This window comes from Rhinolophus hipposideros, assembly GCF_964194185.1.
Source record: "Rhinolophus hipposideros genome assembly, chromosome: 12".
Taxonomy (NCBI): Eukaryota; Metazoa; Chordata; class Mammalia; order Chiroptera; family Rhinolophidae; genus Rhinolophus; species Rhinolophus hipposideros.
In genome coordinates, this window is record NC_138058.1 from 46,686,764 (window position 1) to 46,709,779 (window position 23,016).

Below are 23,016 nucleotides of genomic sequence, written 5' to 3' on the forward strand. Positions count from 1 at the left end.
CGTGTGCGAGGCCAGACGAATTCAAGCTACTCTGACAGTCTCTTGGTGTAAAGGAGGAAAAAAGTATTGGATGACCTTGTGTGTATGTGATGAGGAGAAGGAGCCCCGAGAGATTAGAAAATGAAGAGGGGCTGGAATTTTATTTTAATTGGTCTCACATTTCCCGGGAGAACTTTTCTGATAATAGGATCTATCCCATTTACATCTCTGCAGCAAAGCTTGGAGAATTACCACACTGAGGAGGAAGAGAGGACAATGTCGACCCAAGCGAATTCTGAAGAAAACCTGGCCCTAGCTTCCAGAAATCCTAATTGTAGGCAACGTTTTGGCCCAGTCTCCAAGAATAAAACAGAAGCTGAATCCATTACTCAAATTTTCAAATTAACCAGAGGACACATTGAAAAGCCGTTTCTTGAGTGAGAGTGAAAACCTGGTTCAAAGGTGATATGTTGGGTCTTCTCTTGACAGGACATATGAGGGCTATATCCTGGAATCTTGAGGCCCAGGTCACGTCTTCAGCTACTCCTGGATCATACTGCAAGGGACGGTAGAACAGGAGCTGGGAACGGGTCTGCAGAATCAGCAAAAGCAGCAGGGGAAGGGGGCAGGAAGAACCCAGAAAACATGCCTTGGAGACAGTAAGTCTCCACACACACAAGAAGGCACCCACCTGAGACAGAAAGGGTTATTACGTCCTTCCCTGCACCACACCACTGATGTCCTCAGACAGTCTCCAACTCTCTGTAGCAATCTATAGCATGCGTCAGTATGGGTGGAAAAGCTCCTTCTATCAAGTTTAACAACTTTCTGGTGTAACTTCTGAGAGGGCTGATTGCTTATTCATGCAGAAGCAAGACGCCCAGTTCATTTTGCCTGGTTTTGCTGGTCTTTGTTGGGTTTGGGGCGCTGTTACGGTAGCTGCAAATGGCTTCTCAAGTGACATTTGCTGACATTCAGTGAAGTACATTTATCAGTATTCACCAGCTCACCTCTACACATGCAATCCATTTTGTTTTGTTCTTCATAGTAACCTCCTTTCCAACAGCCATGCCCTGAACATGATAAATGGCAAGGTGGCATATTTCTCAAGCTGCACTCAAATGTCACTGTGAAAAATCTTTAATGGACTAAGTGTAGCTCTTCACGTTACAACTTGTCAGGTACTGAGAAATTCTAGAGTTTCTCCTTAATCCACAAGTCTTTGGAACCACACATCTGCAAGCAGAGACTAATTATAAGCTACACCAGTCAGCCCTGGCAAGCAAACACCAAGGAGAAAACATCTGATATCAGCTAATGCTTTTTTTATTATTATTCTCATTCCATTTTTGCTACTTCCTTTCCTACTCAGAGAATATGCCAGGTCTGAGCAATCTGTTACTCTCCTTAAGTGGGTGACAGCCCCCACCAGCCCCCCATGCAGGTTTGTAATCCACTTGTACCCTCAGCTTTCTCCATAATAGCTTTACTCTTCTCCAAGTCTCAAAATCACTAGGACTTCACCGCCCCCCCTGCTCCCTGAAAAAAACCAAATACCATGATTCTGAGCCATAATTCCTGGATCCTAATGTTGGCCATAACGGGGTAGCTCAGAGGCATTTGAGATGTCTGGCTAGAAGAGTCCTTTCTCCTGTCTCTCTAGCCATCCCTTGTCAGAGTGCATGGCCCTCCTTCCAGAGGGCTGAGAGTTTCACGTCACCACCTAAACGTCCTGCTGTTTTCCTCCCCTGCCTGGGTGCTTGTCCACCATCATCATGAAGCTCTCAGGGGAGGTGCCTACAATCACTCACTCACCCCTGAACATGGCTTGCTCACTCAGTTCTCTTCTTCCAAGTGGTTTCTATTCCCTGGTGTGTGCTCAAGGGGAAATCAGCTCTCGTCCATCCTCAGGGGAGAATCTGTTGATTTGCATGTGTCTGAAATGTGTTCTCAAAGAGCATCATCATCAATTTACACTGATTTTTACAATCAATGTTTGAAGGTCAAAGGGGTTGGGACAGGGGGTAACCTGATGCCAACAAAAACAACCTGGTATTACACCAAACTGTGCCAGCCAAGTTCATCTTTGGCCAGATGCTAAAGATTGAGATGTCATTGTTTTACTCCTGGTTCAAAAAAGCCCTACCCATACTCGAATCTTGACATCTGCTTTTAGACCCTTTGTCTGTGTACCAACAGGCTCTCCTGTTTTTCCCCAAACTTTGTCCTTAGCTTTTCTTCTCCCTTGGGTTTGGCTTCCTGTCTCTTGTGTTGAGTAACTGTCCCCTTTGGCTCTTAGCCCTCAGGACAACCCCCAAGTACAGGTTTTGGCCACATAGAGGCTCAAAAATTTAATAGTCTAAAAATACACAATTTCTAAATATCTCTACTTGTACGTTTTTGTGTTTATTGTGTCTCCGTTTTTAGTTCTTTTTGAAATCTTCCTCTTACGCCAGATCTGGGCTAACAACTTTGCTTTTTCTCACACCTTAGTTAGGCTAAGGAAGGGCAATCAGTGGTGCCTCCAGCAGCCAGGTATGGTCGGGCAGAAAGAGTGTAGGCATCTGCGAAATGTGGGCCCAGTGAGGGTGAAGGGCAGAGGACCCAGGTAACTAAACTACCTGGAGATGGCATGCATACCGGACTGACTCAGGCCCTGGTATGGCCAGACTGATCACTCTTAGCAGGCAAAGGCTTATGACAGAAGAAGAGAAATGTGTCGGTTGTCCATGTAATTTGAGCAGGGCAGACCATCAAACCAGATAGGAGAGGGGGAAAATGTATTATAACTTTGGAACCCACTAAAAAGCCAAGTACAGGATTGGAAGTGATTTTTGAAGGCAATGGCTATGTATTTATCTGCATGGATGTTTTGTGCATTCCTGTAAGCTGTTTTGGATATAGAGGGCAAAATATAAGAGATAGGTACATCCTGTTTTCATTATTAGCTATTCAATAATGAAAATTAATGTTTCATTAATTTTAAAAAAAAGCTTGAGACGTTCTTTCCAAAATCAGTGGAGATTCCATTATGTCTCATCTGATGATGAAATATCTGGGTTGGGTGTTGGACTTCAGATGACACCTGAGTATCCTGGAATGAGGTGTGTGTGTGTGTGTGTGTGTGTGTGTGTGTGTGTGTGTGTATGTACATGTGGGAAGTGGATTCTGGAAGGATGAGGAGTAGAGATGAGAGGGGGCACCTTTCAGAACGCAGGAAACTATAAGGATGCCTGGCATCCAGTTTTTCTCACCCAACAAATAAAACAGCCTTCATTTTAATCTATAATTATAGTCTGCACATAATAATTAATACAAAATTGCTTTGTAGACATTCTCATAAATTCTAGATATTCTTCCTTTTATTTAACTATTTCAGAACACATTTAACTATTAGGAGGAGTTTCACGAAGTCCTATGGTTGGGTGCGTTCTCTGTATGGTGAAATCATCCATTACAAATAGAGCAAGGTTTGCTGCCTCTTGTCACCCTCCAATGGTATGTCCTGGCTAAGGCTGACATCAGCACTCTGAACCCAGGACCTCTCTATCCACCCTCGAATGCAGAGAACAGCACAAGCAAAGGCCAGGAGGTGTGCAGATGTCCAAAGAAGGTATTTTACAGCCCCTGTCTGCAGTGAGGGACATGGGAGGGGCTATATCCACAGGAGCAGCAAATACCATGAGGGTCTTTGCCGGTTTCTGACCCTTCCACAGAGGGTGGTGGAGTCTGATGGGGGTTGGGGGCACTCACACAGGAGCCTGTGCTGATCGGTCCCATCAATAACCACCTGCTTCAACACAATCAAATGAACCAAATCACCACCATCACAGATTCCTCCCTTGAATCTTATGACTCCTTCCAGAAACCGTCCCATTGACCTGCTTCTCTGACATAAAACAATCCCAAAGAGCTAAAGATGTTGTCCAGTCTGTTTCCTGTTCCCACTCCTTCAATGAGTGCTGTTCTCAAGGATGTGCCAGTCACACAGGCCTTCTATTTTGGAACATGACAACCCCCCCCATCCTTCCACCTTAATGCCTTTGCATAGGCTCCTCTCTCTGCCTGGAGTGCTCTTTCCTTACATTTCCAGAGTTGGCTCCTTCCTGTTGAATTGTTCAAATGGCACCTTCTTAGGCTTTTTCAGAGGAACCCATCTAACTTGGCTCCTAAGGTCACTCCATCACATCAGCCTGTTTTATTGTCTTCACGGCACGTCGCTTCTTTGGAAATGATCATCTTTTATTTGTTAACTTGTTTATTTCCCATGTCCTTCATCTAGAATGCAAGCCCGTGGAAGCAAGGACCTCACCTGTCTTCTTTACTGCTATATCCTTAGCATCTAGAACTGCCTTGCTCTGTTAGTGGGTGCCCAATAATTATTTGTTAATCAAATTAGCCTTTACAGAAGAACTCTTCGACTCAAGAACACACGAGGTAAGAATCTGTCTACAGGGATAACTAGGAACTTCTTCAGCCCTCCACCAGGAAGCCCTAGGGACACCATAAAAATACACAGGGCTCAACAGTAGACTAAATCAGAATGTTCAAGGATGAGTCCGGACTTTCATGCTGAACAAGCATCCCAGGCAATTCATACGCAGCTGGCCGGTATGGGTGATCAGTGGCAGCTGCAAGCCACTGAACTAAGCATCAATCATTTGTTCCACAAAGAATCACTGGAAAAATCTGTGGTACACAGCTCAGTGTGGGACTCAAAGAATGTCCTGGTGACAAGCAAGAGAAACTCAGTGAAACAGCATCATTAAAATGATGGGGACTTTTGGTTAAGGACACAAGATTATCTCAGGAAGCCAAGTAGCAGAAGGAGTAGTTGCCTTGGAAAAGTCTGGGGTCACCTGTGGAAGAGGCACCAGAACAGAGGTGGCCATTCTCTCCCTCACTTTCACCTCATTCGCTCTTGCCTCTGCTGAGTTCACGCCTCTGCTGAGTGGTGTTCTCTGCTTCTTTGTGCACTTGGTGGACCAAGGTGCCCTCAGTCCTAGGACTTCAACTTCCTCACTTGGGATGATTAGCAGACCCCTACTTGTCTATCACCCAACTCCAAACTCCCTGGAGGGAGAGTCTCTTTTTCTCATTGGGTCAGAAGTTGACCCAGGGGACTGATCCCTTATGTGGTGGGGACCTATTCTCAGAAGAGAAAGTTGTGGATTAGTGTACAATAAATTTGGAATGAATAGCTAGCACTGGGGTGTGGAGTCTTTAGCTTATATCTTCCATGGGATGGAGATGCCAGAATTTATCAGCTTTCTTTCCTGGGGATGGGCCTCAGGGAAGTGGAAATAACTACGAAGGCATTGATTGTCTAACGGAGGGTACGAAGGATGCCATGAGAGTTGAAAAGACTGCACTACCCTTCTGTGGGTTTCACGAGGCATGGAGACAAGACAGGCAAGACATTTGGGCAGCTATATGTCATGAGAGCCATTTGAACTTGAGGTGAGAACAGAAGGTCCTTGGGCGACTGAATCTACATGGCCTGGTAATTGCTTAGTAAGTTCACAGATGACTTTAACAGAATTGAGGACCCAGGAACCCTCTCTGGAAGCCTTTTCCTCATGGCCCTGGGAGATTCCCTTGTCTATCTGTTTGAAAGCTCATGCACACTGTTTTCTTCTTCTTCTCATTCCTAGAAGATCAACTGGCCAGGCCTGGGGGGTCAAGGGAATGAAGGGTACATAATTCAGATCTAGGCAACAGGGATCCATAGGTCTGCAATCAGAAGCTTTGAGGACCAGGACTTTTTTGGGGGGGAGCTTCACAGGACCCAGTCATTTAACCTGAAGGACCCACCTTCCAGCATCCTCTCCTTAGAACTCCCCTTTCCAGTGAATCAGATTTCAGCTTCATTTTTCCAATTCACTAGCTGAGTTAGGGTTATTGGGCAGGGAATCAAACACCCAGACAGGGGCTTGGTTCTGCCTCAGACAATGGTAGGGTTTATGAAAGCAATGGAAAGAATTCCTCGTGGGGTTTGGGCCTGGTCAGTCCACTGGGCTAGGGACAAACAAGCCAGGTTGGCTCATGGCTTGGGAGCAAGGCTGTGGGAGTAGTGCTGTCATACTCCTGAGGGTCAAGCCATAGGATAAAATGTTTCAAGCCCCAATTGTTGGTCCTCTCCCAAAGCAAGAACCAAGCAGTAGTCCTTCCCTACTTCTCCATCCGTCTCAGAACAAGAGAAATCACTGGCAGAGTAAAACAGAATTAAGAGACTTCGTTTCTAGTTCTAGCTCATTCATTGCATCACTCAATCATTCAGCAAATAGTCACTGGGTGCTTATTCAGGGGCTAAACTCAGGGGATACACATTGAGAGAAGCAGCACAGTCCCTGCCATGACCTAAAGCACAGGCTCTTCCCAGCCTCAGTTTCCTCGTCTGTAAAATGAAACGGTTGGACTAGATCAATGGTTCTCAGAATTTAGCATGCATTCTAATTACCTGGAGAGATTGTTAAAAGCGTTTGGTTGGCTTTACCCCCAGAATTCCTGATGCAGTAGGCCTGAGAATTTGTCTTTCTAATAAGTGTCTAGGAAATGGTAATGCTGCAAGGCTGGGGACATACTGTGAGAATCACTGGCGTAGGTGATCTCTTAGGCCCCTTTTAGTTGTCACAATCGTGATGTAGATGGTTGGTGGTCACTGGGGTGGCCAAAGCAGAAAGGGATTGTGGAAAGAGCCTGCACCCGGAAAAACCCCATGTTTCCATTTACCCCTGCCCTGCTTAAGGGTAAATAGATCAGAGATAAACCTCAACAGAGCCACTAAAGCATTTGCCTCATTTTTTAAAAACAATGATTAAAAAGTCATTTCTTAACATGGAAGTTCAATCAGATGCTGGAGAAATTATTTCAACTTTCCATAGGGGAAAAAAAATTCTCCACTAAAAAGCTGCAAGGGTATTGATGTCTATTAAATATTTGCTTTTCTCTCTAACCCACACTAGACTGAGTAATTTGTGTTTGGCAGTAACCAGCTGCAATTACATTAGTCAATCCAAAAGCCCAACTTGCTCATACAAAATGCAAACAAATTAGTTAAAATGGCCTAATTAGTGGACTGTAAAAATACAAACTGAGGCTGGCAGCTTGATGCGTGTTAGTCCAAAGCACCGTCTCCCCTCACTGGGAAGTCTGGAGCTAAGGGACCATGGGACTCAGCTGATTGTTCCCAGCTGATTGAAGGTCTTCTCTTGCAACTTCTGATAGCCAATGACCCAGCTGAACCCCAGTGATTTTGCCTTAGGTAACTACATCCTCTGCTGGCCCTGGACAGGGTCTCATCTTTAGCCAAGTAGGTGCAATGGAAGAATGTGGAGTTTGAATCCAGATGAACTTGAGCTTGAATCTCAGCCCCACCAACTCACCAGCTATCACTTTAATCAAGTCACTTAATTTCCTGGAGCCTCTAATTTCCTTTTCAAAAAAGGAAATAATGCACCCTGTGTTGAAAAGTGGTTGTGAGGCTTAGCAATTATATACCTACGTGCTTGTAGTCGTCGCTCTGTAATTAGTTTAGGTCTGGGTTTCCTGTGCGGAATATACCGGAATCAGCATGGCCCTATAGGCCAGGATTCTGATTCAGATTTGGGGTACCCAAGGGCAGTTTTGTAGAGATTGGATAAGTCTGAGCTAACGATCCTCAGGGCATTGACCAAGGTCAAAGATTGAGTTCAGGGTATTGGGATGTAACTCAGACAACTCGTGTGCTGCATCCCAAGGGGCTAGAGGCTGTCGCCTTATAGATGCATGGGGCACGGAATCAGAGAACTGGAAAAGACCTCAGACCTCATGCAGTCTAAGAGTTCAAGCCCTCAGTGTACATCACAATTTCCTGGGGGAGCTTATAAAAAATGCTGGACACTACCCCCCAGAGATTCTGATTCAAACAGACTGGGAGGGACCCAGGCACCAGTGTGTTTTAATGCCTCCCCAGGTGATTCTAAATGAAGCCCAGGTTAAGAATCATTCCTCTAACCAAACCCTTTATTTTTATGGAGAAAACAAAAAACCAGCAGACAGTGAAACAAAAATTTAAGAAACAAACAAATAAGCAAAACAATGACAACTCAGAGACTCAGAGAGACTTAAATTATCTAAGGTCACACAGAATTAAATTTTCCTAGTTTCACTCCTTACCCAAATTGTTGGGTCAGACCAGTGGCTCTGATGAGAAGGAACATTTTCAGGATACCCGTAGAGAATCAGGGCTTTCTACCAGGCTCCTCAAGGAGGCTAGACTTTGGTGGCAATCAACATCTTGTATTTTATAACACCTTCATGCCAAAGCACATTTTCAGCTCAGTTATAGTCACAACATCAGCCAGATTGAGACTGGGAGTCCCAGAAAAGTGCTACCATTTGTTTCAAGATCACATAGCCAATCAGTGTGAGACATTAGACTGAGATACCCAGGGGATGGGTGTCAGAGAAATAGAGAGTCCCTGTCAACTCTGGCCACGAGACTTTGTGAATTATGTCAGAATGGTTCCCATCCACCACCAAATTACACACTTATTTGCAGAGGACAAGAGAAATAAGTTTTCCTGAGTGAGTGGAGAGAATTACTGTGCGACCCTTACCTCAGAAAGAGAATTTAACCCTTCAGGGACTCTGTACCTCGTTTATTTTTGTTTCCTGGATTTAATGGGTGCTCTTCTGAATCCTTCTGCCTCTGTTCTAATGGGCTCTGCCCACTCCAGCAGAGTGGGACACCAGGGCACCCAAAGGCCAGACACAGGGAGAATCTAAGAGCTCCTCATACTGAGGAAAAGGGCACCGAGGGTTGGGTCTGACCCCATTCTCCAACTCCAGGCGCCCCTTATATTCATCCTTGCTAGCCCAATTCCCAGAACCAAAATCTTGGAGAACACGAAAATACAGTGTCATCGATGACTGTATGGCTTCAATAATGTCATAAATACTTATATTTGTGCTTCTGTAAGTGCTCTGAGAAGCAATTTGGTCTTGGACATATTTGTCTCTAATTGTGTCACGAATCAAGCTGAGGTTGGATCCCTGGTTTTACTTACCTTCTTAAGTCAGATGTTTAGCTCCTTAGTACTTAGCCTTTATTTCCTCAACTCTGGTAACACTTAAGGTTAAACATGTCCTTCTAAGAGCTGCTTTAGCTGCTTTCCATAATTTTTGAAATATATATTTAATCTTTCAGAATTTTCTAATTTTCCTTCCTAAAGGTCTTCCTCAGGATCTGTTGGTAGAAAAATCATTTTGTCTGAAAATACTTTGAAATGCAATTTTTTTCTAAGTATAGACTTTTAGGTTGCTAAGTACTTTCTTTCAACACAAGCAAGATACTGTTTTACATTGTCTTCTGGCTTCCATCGTTGCTATTGAGAAGCCAGTTGCTACTCCAATGATCATTCCTTTGAAAACAATGTTTTTCCTCAACGAATGCTTTTAAGATTTTTTCTATTAATTGAGATTCACTTCCTCAAATTTTTAACTTGAGACTTTTTAGATCGCTCAGGGAGTATAAATTTGACATGTAAACCCATGGAAGAGCTGGCTTATGGTTATAAATTGTCAAAATAATTCTCCTCTATTTAGGGTCAAAGTTGGATACACGTGCTTTTCTTTTTAATTCCTGCGGTGGGAATAGAGTCTAGGTTATTTCTTATTTATCTTTATATTGAGGTTGCAGCAATTTGGGCTCTCAGTTTTATGCATAGGTGATCTGTACTTTAGTCCCCTCTTTAGGTAAGTGCTAGGCTTTTCCTCCTCTCTCCCTTGCCCTGTGAAGCTATGAAACAAACCAAAGTTTACATGGTTGGGCAAATGACCTCAAGGTTAAGGCCAATTTTAGTGCTACATTTATTTCTCTAAATTGTCACTTTCATCAGGTTTTTGGACTGAATATCCTGCGTTTCTTTCCAGCTCATTAGCATATTTAAAATGTTCTTTTTATTTTATCCAGAATCTATAGTTGTTTTCATTGGGAAGGTTGATCAGCATGTTTAGTCCACTGAATTGTAAAAAATAGACATTTTCTGATCTGAGAAAAACAACTGGTCTCTCTAAATCTCAGTCTCCTCATCTATAAAATCATCTATTTCCTAAGGCTATTAAAGGATCAATTGAGATGCTGTATAAGAAAGATCTTTCAAACTAAAAAATAAAGCAATAGACCAATATTAGATCATTTCACGAATCTGTAAAAGAATGGTTTTTTTTTTTTTTTCATTAAGAAGAGTAAAGAAAGCTAGCATAGGCTATAATCCAGGTCAACATTCATCTAGTCATTCAACAAATGCCAAGCATCTTCTATATGACACTTTTCTAGCATGGGGATTACCTGAGTCAATTATTTCCTGAGGGGTTAAACCCAAGACAAAATTGTGGTTTATTTAAGAATTTTTTTTAAAAAAAGCGGTTTGCTTATATATCCTTTTTCTTTCTTCATGACTGACATAAAACTGACATGTCTTTTCTAGTACATCTCCATTTCCTTTGCTGGCTAAAAAATATTTGTTTCTTTAAGAGCTCTTTTAAAATCCTGATAGCTTCTGGAACTTTTCTCAAGGACTGTTTCCATCTTAAGCTACTCGTCTGCGTCCAGGGGCAGCCCTGTGAGGAGCTAGGCTGTCAGTCTCAACTGAGAATTGGAAAGCCTGGGTTCTAGTTCCCCTCCCCACTACTTGGCTGTTAGCACACCCCTCAGTGCTAAGGACCACACATCCCATCCTTATAAAAAAGGATGCTAATGACAATAGCATTGTGAGGCTCCAGTGAGGTAATGCATATGAAATTACCTTACACTGTCAGGGAAAGGGATTATTATTGTCCAGCATTAGAAATGATTTATTCTCATACCACCCCTCCCCGTACCACTACCATCATGACTAATAATATCCCAGGCCAGAAAAATTTTTGCAGGGAGCATTCTCTTGGAATCCAGGATCTGGGAATGCTCAAAACTGTGTATAATGGTGGGACACGTTCCTGTCTGGCTGCAGGCCCCTGGCTCCAGGCAAGAGTCGCATTCCTGCCGTCTTTGCTGCAGCACCTGAGTCCTTTCCTCTCCCCAGCTGGGCTGCCTCCCAGGAGAGGAGAGCAAGGAGACCTGCTTCCTCTGTGCTGGACGCAGAGTGCCAGAACCGGCTGATCTGCAAAGGGCTGTGGTATCAGGGGTCAGTGTCAGGACGTGCTGACTGCAGAGGACACAGTGACAGGTTGAGCTGGGGCAGTAATTAGACAGTGAGAGCTTCCTCCAGCAAGTTACAATCAATAGGTCTGCTTACCGAGGAAAAAAAGATTAAAGTAAAGCAGATGGTGCAAGATAATAACATCTCCCTCACTTAACTCGCATTTTCACTGGTCGAAGCACTTTCTCCACCATTTTCTCATTTGGCCCACAGCACCTCTATCCTCTGATCCTCCAGTGTGTGTAGCTGTCCAATTTTACGGGCAAGAAGGCTGAGGCACAGAGATGGCAGCTAAGCAGCCTTGCTGTAAGAGCTGGGACACGCATCTCCATTCTCTTTGTGCTAGCCTTCCTATCACTATCTCAGAGAAAATACAAACATATTACGAATTCCCCACATGTTCATTGAGCACCGACTATGTACCAGTCACTGTTCTAAGCATAACGGATACAGCAGTGAACAAAACAGTCCTATTCTCATGGAGGTTCCATTTTAATAAGAGACAATACACAAATAATTGAACAAGATAAGTTCAGACAGCAGTATGTACTATAGACAATATAGAAGAATGATTTGATAGAAAGGAACCAGGGGGGCTAGTTGAACCGGGAAAGAGCTCTCTGAGCAGGTGACTTCTGAGCTGAGACCTGAATATCAAAAAGTTGCTTGAACATCAAGAAGAGGCAGAATAATGAAGGAAGGGAAAAGAGCAAATACAAATATATAGCAAATGAACAGTGCAATGGGCCTGTGGTCTTTCAGGACTGAAGGAGGAGGCTGAGGGAGAGGAAATTCTCTTGTGTAACACAGGGATGCTGGCCTGGAAAATTAGAACTTTCCTCTGGAGCCCTCTTCACATGCTACCAACGTTTCTTTACTCCTGGTCTCAGATTGCCCATCTGTGAAATGGACGCAGTAGTGTCAGTCACTGTTATTGACACCTTCAATTGGAGGCCACAGTGAGGAGTTGTGAAGTGTTAGATAGATGTTATCCAACCACACCAGCAAGAGACTGGTTTAGTGAATATTAAATATTTCCTGTTTTAAACGATGTTACCAAGACAGCTAAAGGGTAAGCCACTCTATCCCACTCAATTGGAATCGATTCAATTGGACTGTTTGCCACATAACACCATCAGCTTCCTAATGCTTCCTTTCAATGACAACACTATTTCTTAACTGTACATGGTATACCCCACTGTAAAGAGCCCTTTGATAGGTCTTATTAGATATCTACTAGATTCTAAGCCCCCTGAAGTCAGGGACCACTTCTTACTCATGTTTATCTATAGATGAAGGGTGTAATAAATGCAGTGGAATTAATATGTGAAATACACAACTTTATCCCCCTCACAATCCATCTCCCCATCCCCTGCTTCCATGTGGGCAGGGTCATTACTAGCATCCTAACGTATCAGATGAGGAAACTGAGGCACAGAGAGTTTGAGAGACTTGCAGTCTCAACCCAGACTCACCTGACTTGTTGGGAAACTTCTCTTGGTACCTATATCCACAGGAGCAGCAGAAGCATTAACCAAATGTTCAGAGGCAGACACAAAAGTAGACACTTCTCTGCTCAAAAAGTCTGAGTCAGGGAACTTGAATCTAGGGATCTAAGTGGAATTGGCTACCGAGAACTTGCAAACCCAGAACTCAGAAGTTCTGTGCAGGAAGGCACTAATGTCATTATTCAGGTTTGGTGTGCAGCTGGGTAACCAGGCCAGAGAGTTACCCGGGCTTGTCAAAGTCACCAGGTAGTGCAGCTATCATCTCCCTTTACAAAAGGTCCCTGGTGGCCAGACGTTGGGGTTTCATGTCATTTGCATGTGGATTGCCTAGATGTCAGTCAGTTGTCGACCCCTGCCATGAAAGTTGCAAGCCCAAGATTTTCTTTAGGGAGGGAGAAACGGAATAATGAAACCAGGTTAGCTGTGTTCATGATGCTGGATAAAATGCAGGCAGTACATTCAGAAAGAAACACATTTGGACATCATGCATTTTATCAAAACACAGACTCCTTTTGAGTCTTTTAAGATAGTTCAGGCGCTGAATAGACACAGAAGCCTGAGGGGAGCCCAGTCTTCAGAGCTCCTGGAAGGCCCTCTCCTGTGCTCTGGTTCTCAGCCTTAGCTAAGAGGATCTGGAGACTTTAAAAAGCATCGCTGCTTAGGTCCTGATTCAATTGTTCTAAGAAGTGGCCTGGACACTGAGATATTTTCAACCTCTGCGGGTGATTCTAAGGGGCAGCTAAGGTTGAGAGCAATGATCTGTAAGAGGCTCTTCCTCATGAGCAAAGGAGGAGGACACTATTTATATCAAAGAGGAGAAAAGTATCGTTTCTGCCATAGCTTGTCCTCTCTGTGCTGAGACAGTCATGTATTCCAAGGTGACCAAATATCCAATTTGCTTTCCCAGGTTTGACACTGAAAGTCCTACTCCCCAGGAAGCCCCTCAATTCCAGCCAAACCAGAAGGCTGATCACCCTACTACCTCCAGCCCCGACCCAGGTTGGCTCAGTTCTTTTGTACAATGGAAGACGGGGGATTTAGAGCCTCTTGGCATGGCATTCAGGAGAGCGGGGAGGAAGCCTCAAAGGGAGAAAAGAGGCAAGTTGGAAGAGGGCTGGTGCCTGCGATCCTTCCAATGGAAGGATTCATGTAAGTCAAAAATGTTTAATATGAATAATTTTTTTCTTTGGAAAACTGAAAAGGTTGCCAAGTTTCACTCTAGGGTTGAAATAATATTAGATACTAGGAAGTCCTAGAGGCTGAAGTGGCCTTGAATGATCCAGTCCCCCCAAGAATCTACACACATTGCGTGAGAGGGCTTGGAACTTGGTGGAATTGGTCTGGTTTGATGCCCTTTCTCCTTAGACCTTGGAGCAAGGTGGCTCCCAGGTGACAGCTGAGTCATACTGGCATCCATCATACACCAAACCTTTTATCGGACACCTTTTATTTGCCAGGCACTGTGCTTGGGCTCATTCTGAGGGTCAATGAAGGTGGTGGGTACAGGCACAAAGGGATCCTGAAGTGACTGCAGAGAAGGTGAAGGGGTTCTTTGAGGTGGGGCTGAGTTGGGGGAAGCTGGACTGGCAGAGATGGGGTGTCTGGAGAAAGGAAACCAGGTTAGCTAGATTCACAGAGGGCGGGACCTTGTTTTACATCATATTATAATGACAAACCATGCCAGCTTGAAAAGCGTCCATTGGCCAGGAGTCTGACATAATTAAATGTTGAAAAATCACTTACAAAATGACCTCACAGTCTCCATCCTGAAGTTGATCAAACAAATGGTTAGAAATAGACAATTTCTTTCTTCTTTTTTTTTTTTTCAGGCCTCCACGCCATCTCAGCCTTGCCATCCCTAAGGTACCGAATCTGAAGTTTGCGATTAGCCTTTGGTGCTCTGATTTTTTAGAGGAAAGGAAAACACCTATTAAAAATGTTCGTTCCGGGCGGATGGTTGCTTCCTGCAGCCTCTGGTGCCAGAGTAATGCATCTAGAATCCCCAGTCCTTGCCCAAATCTCAATGGCTATTAATTAAATTTCTACAAACAGTTTGTTTTATCACCTCAGTTAGCTTGTTGACATATAATAGGTGCTGCTGAGAGGTACAGCTAGTTAATGATTTTCTTTTACATATTGATATTAGTACCTAGAGTGGGAATAGCTCCTCTTCAGAATATGATTACTATTTTTAAATCTTAAGCACAGGAGGGAAATCCATTTCTAGAAATTAAACAAGAAGTTCTGAGAACTTCTATCTTCCGTTCCTATCCAGACACTAATGCATCTCATTTACTTTGTGCTGTTCCCTCGAGTTATCTGTGTCCCACAGGCGACTCTTGCATGTTGCGTGAACTATCTATTGAAAAAAGCTCGAAGTGTGCTTGTAACCGTGCCCTGAGCCAGGATGCAAGGTAGGGAGCAGACCAGAAAAAAATTCATCGTGGTTATATTTCAAGTTGCTTGGCTATTTTAATTCCAAGAGGAAAGAAACCATGTCAGCTAAAGATGGAGCTATAATTAAACTGATACGGCGTTCACTATTGCCTCCCAACCTGCTGACTTGTTTCTTTCCCCCCTTTTTAAGCTACATGAAATCAATTATCCCCGCAAACCAGTGGTAAAGATTGTTTGCCAACCACTTACTCCTGAAGTGAATAAATTATTTGGAATTCAATATTGCTGTGAATAACTCTTCTGATGGAAAGCCCGGTCCGATTCTCTGGGGATGGGTTCAGGAAGGCACACCCGCTGGCCTCTGTCTGGAATGCCAAGGGCAACATCTTACAAATGCTAGGGCAGGGGAGGAGGGCAGGACAAAGCTGGCTTCACCTCCAGAGTGGCTGCCCCTTAACCTGTGTGGCTTTACACATAGTGACAAATGTGTTCCCAGCATACCCTAGAGTGACAGCTGTGGGGAGAAAGGGGGACAAATGTCTTGGTCTGAAAATCCCTCTTACGTGTGGAGGATGCCAGCCACCTGGAGCAGTGATAGGCCGTGTTGCGGACAGGATCTGAAATGGAATTGATGCGATGTCATTTTGGCTCTCCTATAACGTGGTTATCTTTTGCCAAGACTTCACGTCTGATTAGTCTGCTTGGAGGGGCCAGCGGACTTTATCAGCCTCACTTCCCGACACTCCGTCAACTCCAGAAATGTAGTGAAGGAACGTAAGATGAGGTGTCATATCTTCCTATCAAATTCTTTTGTGAGCAGCCCATGAGTCCGGTGCGTCCTTTGGAAAACATTCATAAAGGATGGGAAATGAAGCTTCAGCTCGCTTCAACCTGATGATGTGTTCTGCAACGCCACCTTCCTGGGTTCGTGTCCCCTAGTTGGCTCTGGCCTGTCTCTCCTGCAAGTTCTCTTTGTCAGCCACACTGGTAGGGGGCAGGACAGCGGTGCCAACGGCAAGCACTGCTCCTACCCCCTTGCAGTTCGCAGGAAGGGTGAGGCCTGCTGGAGATGGGCAAGGCTGACCCTACTGATATCTGTGTCTGTGCATGGGGCAATTGTTCAGTAAACTGCTGACAAAATAAATCCTTCCTAGCTGCCACCTCTTTACTAGTTGGGTAATTTTGCCACTCCAGCACCAGGGTCCCTGGCAGGACCTGGACCACACAGGGTTTTCTAGGGGACTGATCCTGCCAAGCTTCCTGGCAAAGGAAGGAGGCTGGCTCCTGTGCCAGGTTTCACACTCTCAAATCCATCCCTCACCCCTGCAGCTGCAATGGCTGTGCCTACAGCAGCTCTGTGACCTTCTCTCATCCTGAAGAGAAAAGATGTGTGACAGCAGCCTTGACCATTAGAAAAGTTATGATGTCCAAGAAATATAAAATTGGCACTGGTTGGTTTTCCCCCCCGGCAAATGCCTTTCCTAACTCATCTCCCACTTCCACCTGCCCTGTAGTCACCAAGTACTTCTATGACACCGCGTCATTCCATCAGGAACAAGATCCTAAACTCATTTATCATGGCTTGTTAGTGACTCAGTGCATGGCCCTTGACCCTAGACAAACTTTGATTTTGAAAGAAGAACTGCAGAGACCAGTGCTTCATCTGAGAAGAATGAGTCTCTCGTGGCAGAATTGCAAGCACTGAAAGGTCTGACATTTTGGGACCCTGGTGAGGTAGTTGCCAGGGTCCCTTGGATCATGTTCTCTCAACATTAGTGTCGTAATTGGGAAAATGGGGATTATAATAACAGGGTTACTCCTTATTCGTGTCACTCCTGTCGCTTATAGGATGTGGTGACTGAGCACATGCAGAAAGGGCCACACAAACTGTCAAGTACATGACATAATACCATAGAAGAGAACGTCGTTTCCCTTAGTGAATAAACTCCAGACCTTCCACAATTGAGACCAGGAAGGAGAACCTGCCAGCTGACCTCGTAACATGAATTCCATCCCACTGAATTCCATGTAGGCCCCAAGGAATGCTTCTGCCCTTCTAGGCTCTGTCCTCGGAGGGAGGGGGAAGAACAATACATTCTCCTTTGTCTCTTCTATCAGACAGAGTTGGGTTGCAGGAGGCAGAGGCTGCTCAGTAGACTTTAAGCAGGAAGGTATTTTTTTTTTTTTTTTTTTTTGCCACGAGGTGTGTTTTATTTTCTTTAATCATACAAATAATTTTCTACAATATCCCAGGGCAGTCCGGAGAATTTGGCAGTCCGATTGGGGGGGGGTCCCCTCAGAGACCCACAAGCCGATGGGATGGGCGCGGAGTGCCTGGGTTCACAGTGCAGCTTTGTCGCGCGTGTCCATCTTGCAGGTGGCTCCTTCTCCACATCACGACTGGAGTCTCCAAGATGACGGGGGTGGGGAGTCCTCCAGGTTCTTAAGAAATTTCACTCCGCTTCTCCTGCTCAATGGTCTCTTTGGTCGGCAGGGTGTTCTTCTCCTGCGTCTCCGTCTTCTTCAGTTTGGCCTTATCGAAGCTGGCGATTTCCCCCATGTCGGGCTTGTCTGCCATTTTCTTAAAACAATCCCTGGCCTTCGCTTCGAGCCGAGATTTCTGGCTACCGCTCCCGTCGCTGCAGCAAGAGACCAAGCAGGAAGGTATTTAACAGAGGGTGCTTATAAACCCATGAGAAGGGCTGCGAGAGCCAGTTCTAGCCTGGCTCCAGGAATGACTTCCAGAACACCACAACAGAACTGACGGTCCAGGGAGCGACCATCAGGAAGGTCGAGCATCAGGAGGCCAGTACTGGAAACAGCCTAACAACTCATCATCGAGGAGTGAGCCAGGAATCAGGGCCACCCTCTAACACATCTGCCTCTCAGCTCCACATGCTGGGATCTGCTGCAGAAAAGCCTAGTATTTCTATGACTGTGCTTGATGGGAGCAACAGCCAAAGGAAGGAAGATGACCCCCACCCCTCACTTCACCTTCCTAACCTCATGGGAACACATATAATTGGCAGAATGTACTTGACACCCAGCACTCCAACTGCAAAGAAATCTATAGCTTTTGGTTTCCCAGCCTTCCCAGTTTGTGAAGGAAGAAACGGGAATGGACGCTGAGTGCCATTCACCATAGAGCTTCATGTTCTACCCGTTAGCACAGCAGAGACAGGAAGGAGCAAGCTGAAGACTTCAGTAAATTGGAAAAGAGGACAAAAGGGAAACAAACATAGAAAGTGTAAGGAATTCAAACAGCCAACCCAGCTGTCTTGTCCACATTCATCCTAGTGTCTTAAGAAAACTTCATTCTAGTCTCAAAGATTAGCACCTCTTTGCAGACGACTTGCCTCAGCCCCCTACATGTGGCCTATTGGACTGTTCTAGGTGACAGGCTCCACTCCAATTCCTTTCACCCACACTGCATTCTTTCCAGTTCATAGTGACAAAGAGACGGAATCCTTCAACTAGGGCTCGTCCTTTGCCCTTATTTCCCCATATGATAGCTATATTTCTCCCACTGGTATTGGCAACCAGAAGTGACTCATCCTGCGGTAAAACCCAGAGGTAAGTGCATGAAATAGCAGGGATATGTTAGCTAGGATGCTCTGGGTTGCAAGTGGAAAAACCAAGCCAATCAAACTAACTTTAAAAGTGACTTGGATTTATTGCTTCATATAAAGCCCAGAGAGGATGAGCTTTAGAGGCAGTTCGATTAGTGCATTGACCCTATTTCTCTGCATTTCTCTTGGCTTTATCCTTCTCTGTATGTTGGCATGGTTCATAGGCTGGCTTCCCTCATGACCACAAGAAGGCTGCAAAAGCAATGAGTGCAGAATACTCTGCATTCACTCCAGGGAAAAGGGAGGATAGCTTCCCAAAATAACCACTCAAAGGTCTTGAGTTTTTCTCTGACTGAATCACCTTCAAACCAGTCACCGGGGCCTGGTCTAAGTCTGCTGTTCTCTGAATTCCTTATGCTGTGGATGGAATCCATTTCACCCAACCAATTTGTGTGCTAACCACTGGGGAGGGGTGGAATGGGGCTGGGAATACAACCCAATGTCCACATTCCGGGAAAATGACTTTCACCTTGCAGACCTGGGACCCAAGCTACAAACTAACCACACATTGATCCTAAGGTATGAACAGCTGGAGACATGTGCATGGGCCTCAGGGGCAGGAATGCCCATCCGACACCTATGGGTAAGGTTGCTTTTGGGAAGCAGAGTCAAAAGTTGAGCTCACGGGGTTCCTGGATAGTACGTCTCGTAGCCATAATCTGCCAGGCTGAAACACACGTGAAATCAGAACACAGGAAAACAGGTTTCTACATGTGTGCAGCACCCCAACATCCAACTTGACATTTCTTCCCTCTTCACCCAGGAAACAGCATAGAGAAGGTCTGTGTTTGGAACAAGGTGGACGAAGGTTAAACCTTAGCCATGCCACTTAGCAGCTCTGAAACCTTGGTCAAATAACTCGTTTTCTGAGCTTCAGTTTTCTTATCTACAAATGGGGATCATGACACCTAGCTTGTAGGATTATTGTGAAGAATGAACAGATACGGTCAGTGGATACCTGGAAGAGTATCTGTCATGGTGGTATTTCTTAACCATATCGCCCCCCTTGACTCCCAAGGGATCAACGGATCGAGATGGGTATCACCCTGGTAGATCTCATTGCCTGGCTTCTTCTAATGTACCAGGAGCCCCTCTTAGAAATCCAGGGATGAGCTGTTGTTTAGAAGAATAAGGACATCAGTCACAGGTCAGTATTGAAGCCCTATTATGTTTGTGCCTCGTACTATTCAAGGTGCTGTGAGTTGGCCAAAGAATGGGAAATCAATGTTCTTTGTTTTTAAGGAACTCAAGTTGGTTGGCACAATAAGATTTATGCCAATGAGGAGCCAAGGAATCCTGTCTTTGGGCTTCCCTGGCTTTTGGTGCTCTTCTGGAGCAATGTCAAGGTTAGAACTGTCCTGTCCTATAACTCTGCCAAGGATAGTCCCAGTATGTCCCATGAATGCTTCCTTCACTCTGGACAAAACTGTAAAGACTCACTCCTCCCCTCTGGATGAAATTGGGAACATCTACCTGCAGTCCACCTACACCGAGGACAATCATGAATTCAGCACAATTCAATCAAATCCAATCAAACCTACACAATTCAATACAGCACAGTATACTACAACACAAGGAACAACCCAAACTAGAGCAGGTATGTGTGTACACATGTGTGTGCACTTATGTGTGCACAAGAACCTTCTCATGGCTACATGCTTCTTATTTCCTGGGTGATTTTTATTAGCAGAATAAAGCAGAATTAGCACCTTTCTCATCAATAGCTCTTTCCTCCAATGTGCTAGGAAGAAGTTGTAGCTAGGTGAGTCCTCTCTCAGTGGGCCCTGCCAGAGGCTGGCATTCAGGGACCTCTCAGCCTGAATGTCACCAGGCCTTTTGTTTCCCTTTTACAAACTGATCTCTCATCTTTCTATATAGACATTTAAAAAACACTTGACTTTTTACAATACAACACATCATGATTCAAACCCCTTTTTCCCATTAAGACATTATTCTGGGAATGTCTCTGCTATTTTTAGGACCATTGATTTCTTTTTGAATCATTCTGCCTGCGTTGTTCGTGATGCCCTCAGACAATACTTTTGGTCTGACTCTTCTATCGACACCTAGCAGAGGCACCCTGCTGATCAGTTAGCAGACGCAGCCGGAGGGATGGGGCTGGGGAGGAACCTCAGTCCCCCTGGCCCCTCCCCTTCTTCCCCTGCAGGAATTACCATGATAACAATAACGACACCACCGCCCTGCATTTACACGGAACATTGTACTTTTCAAAGAGCATGCACCTTTCAATGAACAAGGCCTGAGACCTTTCAAAGGATGAGAACAGAACAGTGAGCCAGAACAAGTTTTGATTGGGGTAGGAGGTGGGTAACAGGACACGTATCCTGGGCTTTTTTCTTGTCCGTTTTGCACATCTCTTGAGGAAGGGAAATCTATTCTGTTGATCACCTCACTTATTCCCAGGCCTGGTCCTTGTGGTTATAATACTACTCCATACTCCTTGGCCTAAGTGGGGACAAGCACCAACCAACCCTTAATACAGCTAAGAGCCCAGAGTTTCTTAAAAACCCTATCCATTGAAAGCAAGCAATTTCTCTCTTCACTTTCTAGGTAACTTGAATTGCAACCAAATGCAGGGTGTTGAAACAAGACTTGTTCTGGGGGCTGTGGGACAAGGCTTCCATTGGAAGGTAGCTGTGGTATAGTGGAGAGAGAGCTGAACTTGGTGTCAGGCAAGCTGGCTTTAAATCTTGGCTCTGCTACTTACTAGCTGGATGGCAATGGTAAGAGGAAATGGCGATACCCAGTTCTGCTTATAATGAAAACTAACTGACATAACTGAACATAGATGCAGCTGGTAAATGGAAAAGTGACATATAAATGCAAGGTTGCAGCATGAGGCAGAGGAGAGACCTTGGGTCTGTAGGTAGGTACTTCCGGTTTTGAATCCTGGCATTGAAAATTACCAACAGTTTAATCCTGGGCAAGTTACTGAGCCTTTCTGAGCTTTAGTTTCCACATTTGTAAAACGGGACTAACAGAACGGAGAGAAGCAATGTGAGGCTCTGAACCCTGTGACTAGTGCTCAGCAAGTGCTTCCACTACTGCTATTGTGTCTCAAACCATGTTCCAAATTCACTCCTATCTCTAGAAGAGAAGAGCAGGCCATGTCCATAATTCATAATGAAAGATTTTTCACACCAGCTTGTGCTAGGTACCACAGACCAGATAACACAGGTGCACTAAGCAGTCCATCAGCCCGGTGTCCTTGGGAAACTGTTTAGGGTAGAGGCCACAATGAGCTCAATTACTAATAATGATTTAGAAAAAAAGATAAGGACAGAATTGCTAGTGGAAATGAGAGCTTGGCTTCAGGGGGGTTGAAAGTCTCCATAGCATTGACTTTTGCTCCCTGGCTCTCTACCTGCAGCAACTTAGTAAGGGATTTGTTCAGATTTGACCTGCTTATCCGCTGAGAATTTGGGGTCACATTTTAAAGTTCGTTTTGCCAGGCCAGGTGAGTCTTGATGTAAAAAAATGACATTTATCCTGATACTTAAATTGCCCTGAGGCTAATGTAGCACACAAACTCGGATTTTGCGTATGATTATTTGATGCAGTGCACACTTTTCGTGAATGTATGGGGACACAACTGCCTCTAAGAAAAGTTGGTTGTGGTTTCAGAAAAGTAGGATAGAATAGAAGGTAACATGGAAAGTCTTTGAGTGGAATGGTTGCTCCACTACTTATTGCAAAACTAGTGGAATCCAAAGATATTTGCTCCCAATTAGAAATACAGGCATTGCTTGAGTCAAGTGGCCACAAAGAAACATTTCAACTTCAATGGTAAGGTTAAGTGACAGAAATGAGTACTTATGTTATCAAAAAGATATTTAAAAAAAAAGTCATAGGAAATCTATTCATCATAGTCCCAAACTGGAAACAACCCAGATGTCTATCAATAGTAGAAGAGGCAAATTGTGGTATAGTCACGCAGAAGAATATTACAATGCAACGAAAAAGAACAAACTACTGATAAACCCAACCACATATTGTTGAGGGAAAGAAGCCACATACACAAGAGTACATACGATACATAGGATTCCATTTCTACGAAGGTCAAGAACAGGCAAAATGAATCTTTGGTGACAGAGGTTACCTTTTGGTGGTGGTGGAGGGTAGTATTAGCTGGAAGGGTACATGTACATACGGGAAACTTTTGTGGTGCTGAATTATAAATAGCGCCTTTCTGAAAAGTGATTTGGAATACATTTAAAGTAGCCAAACAGTCCCCCTAAATTTGTGGTTTCACATTTCAAAGAAGATTTCACTGTAGCCAAGTAAGCATAGGCTCAGGGA

At 44.6% G+C, this 23,016-nt stretch overlaps 1 protein-coding gene across 1 annotated transcript; it reads right to left on the reverse strand.

Moving 5' to 3' along the window:
* Positions 1–17,263: 17,263 nt before the first annotated feature.
* On the reverse strand, positions 17,264–17,712 carry LOC308505927 (thymosin beta-10). Its single transcript, XM_081068752.1, has one exon. It carries the CDS (start codon positions 17,643–17,645, stop codon positions 17,511–17,513), a length of 135 nt encoding a protein of 44 aa, XP_080924878.1. The 5' UTR covers positions 17,646–17,712; the 3' UTR covers positions 17,264–17,510.
* Positions 17,713–23,016: the final 5,304 nt, after the last annotated feature.

What these genes read in the sequence shown, in the direction of transcription:
- LOC308505927 (XM_081068752.1), bottom strand. Translation starts at nt 17,645, where the DNA reads ATGGCAGACAAGCCCGACATGGGGGAAATCGCCAGCTTCGATAAGGCC.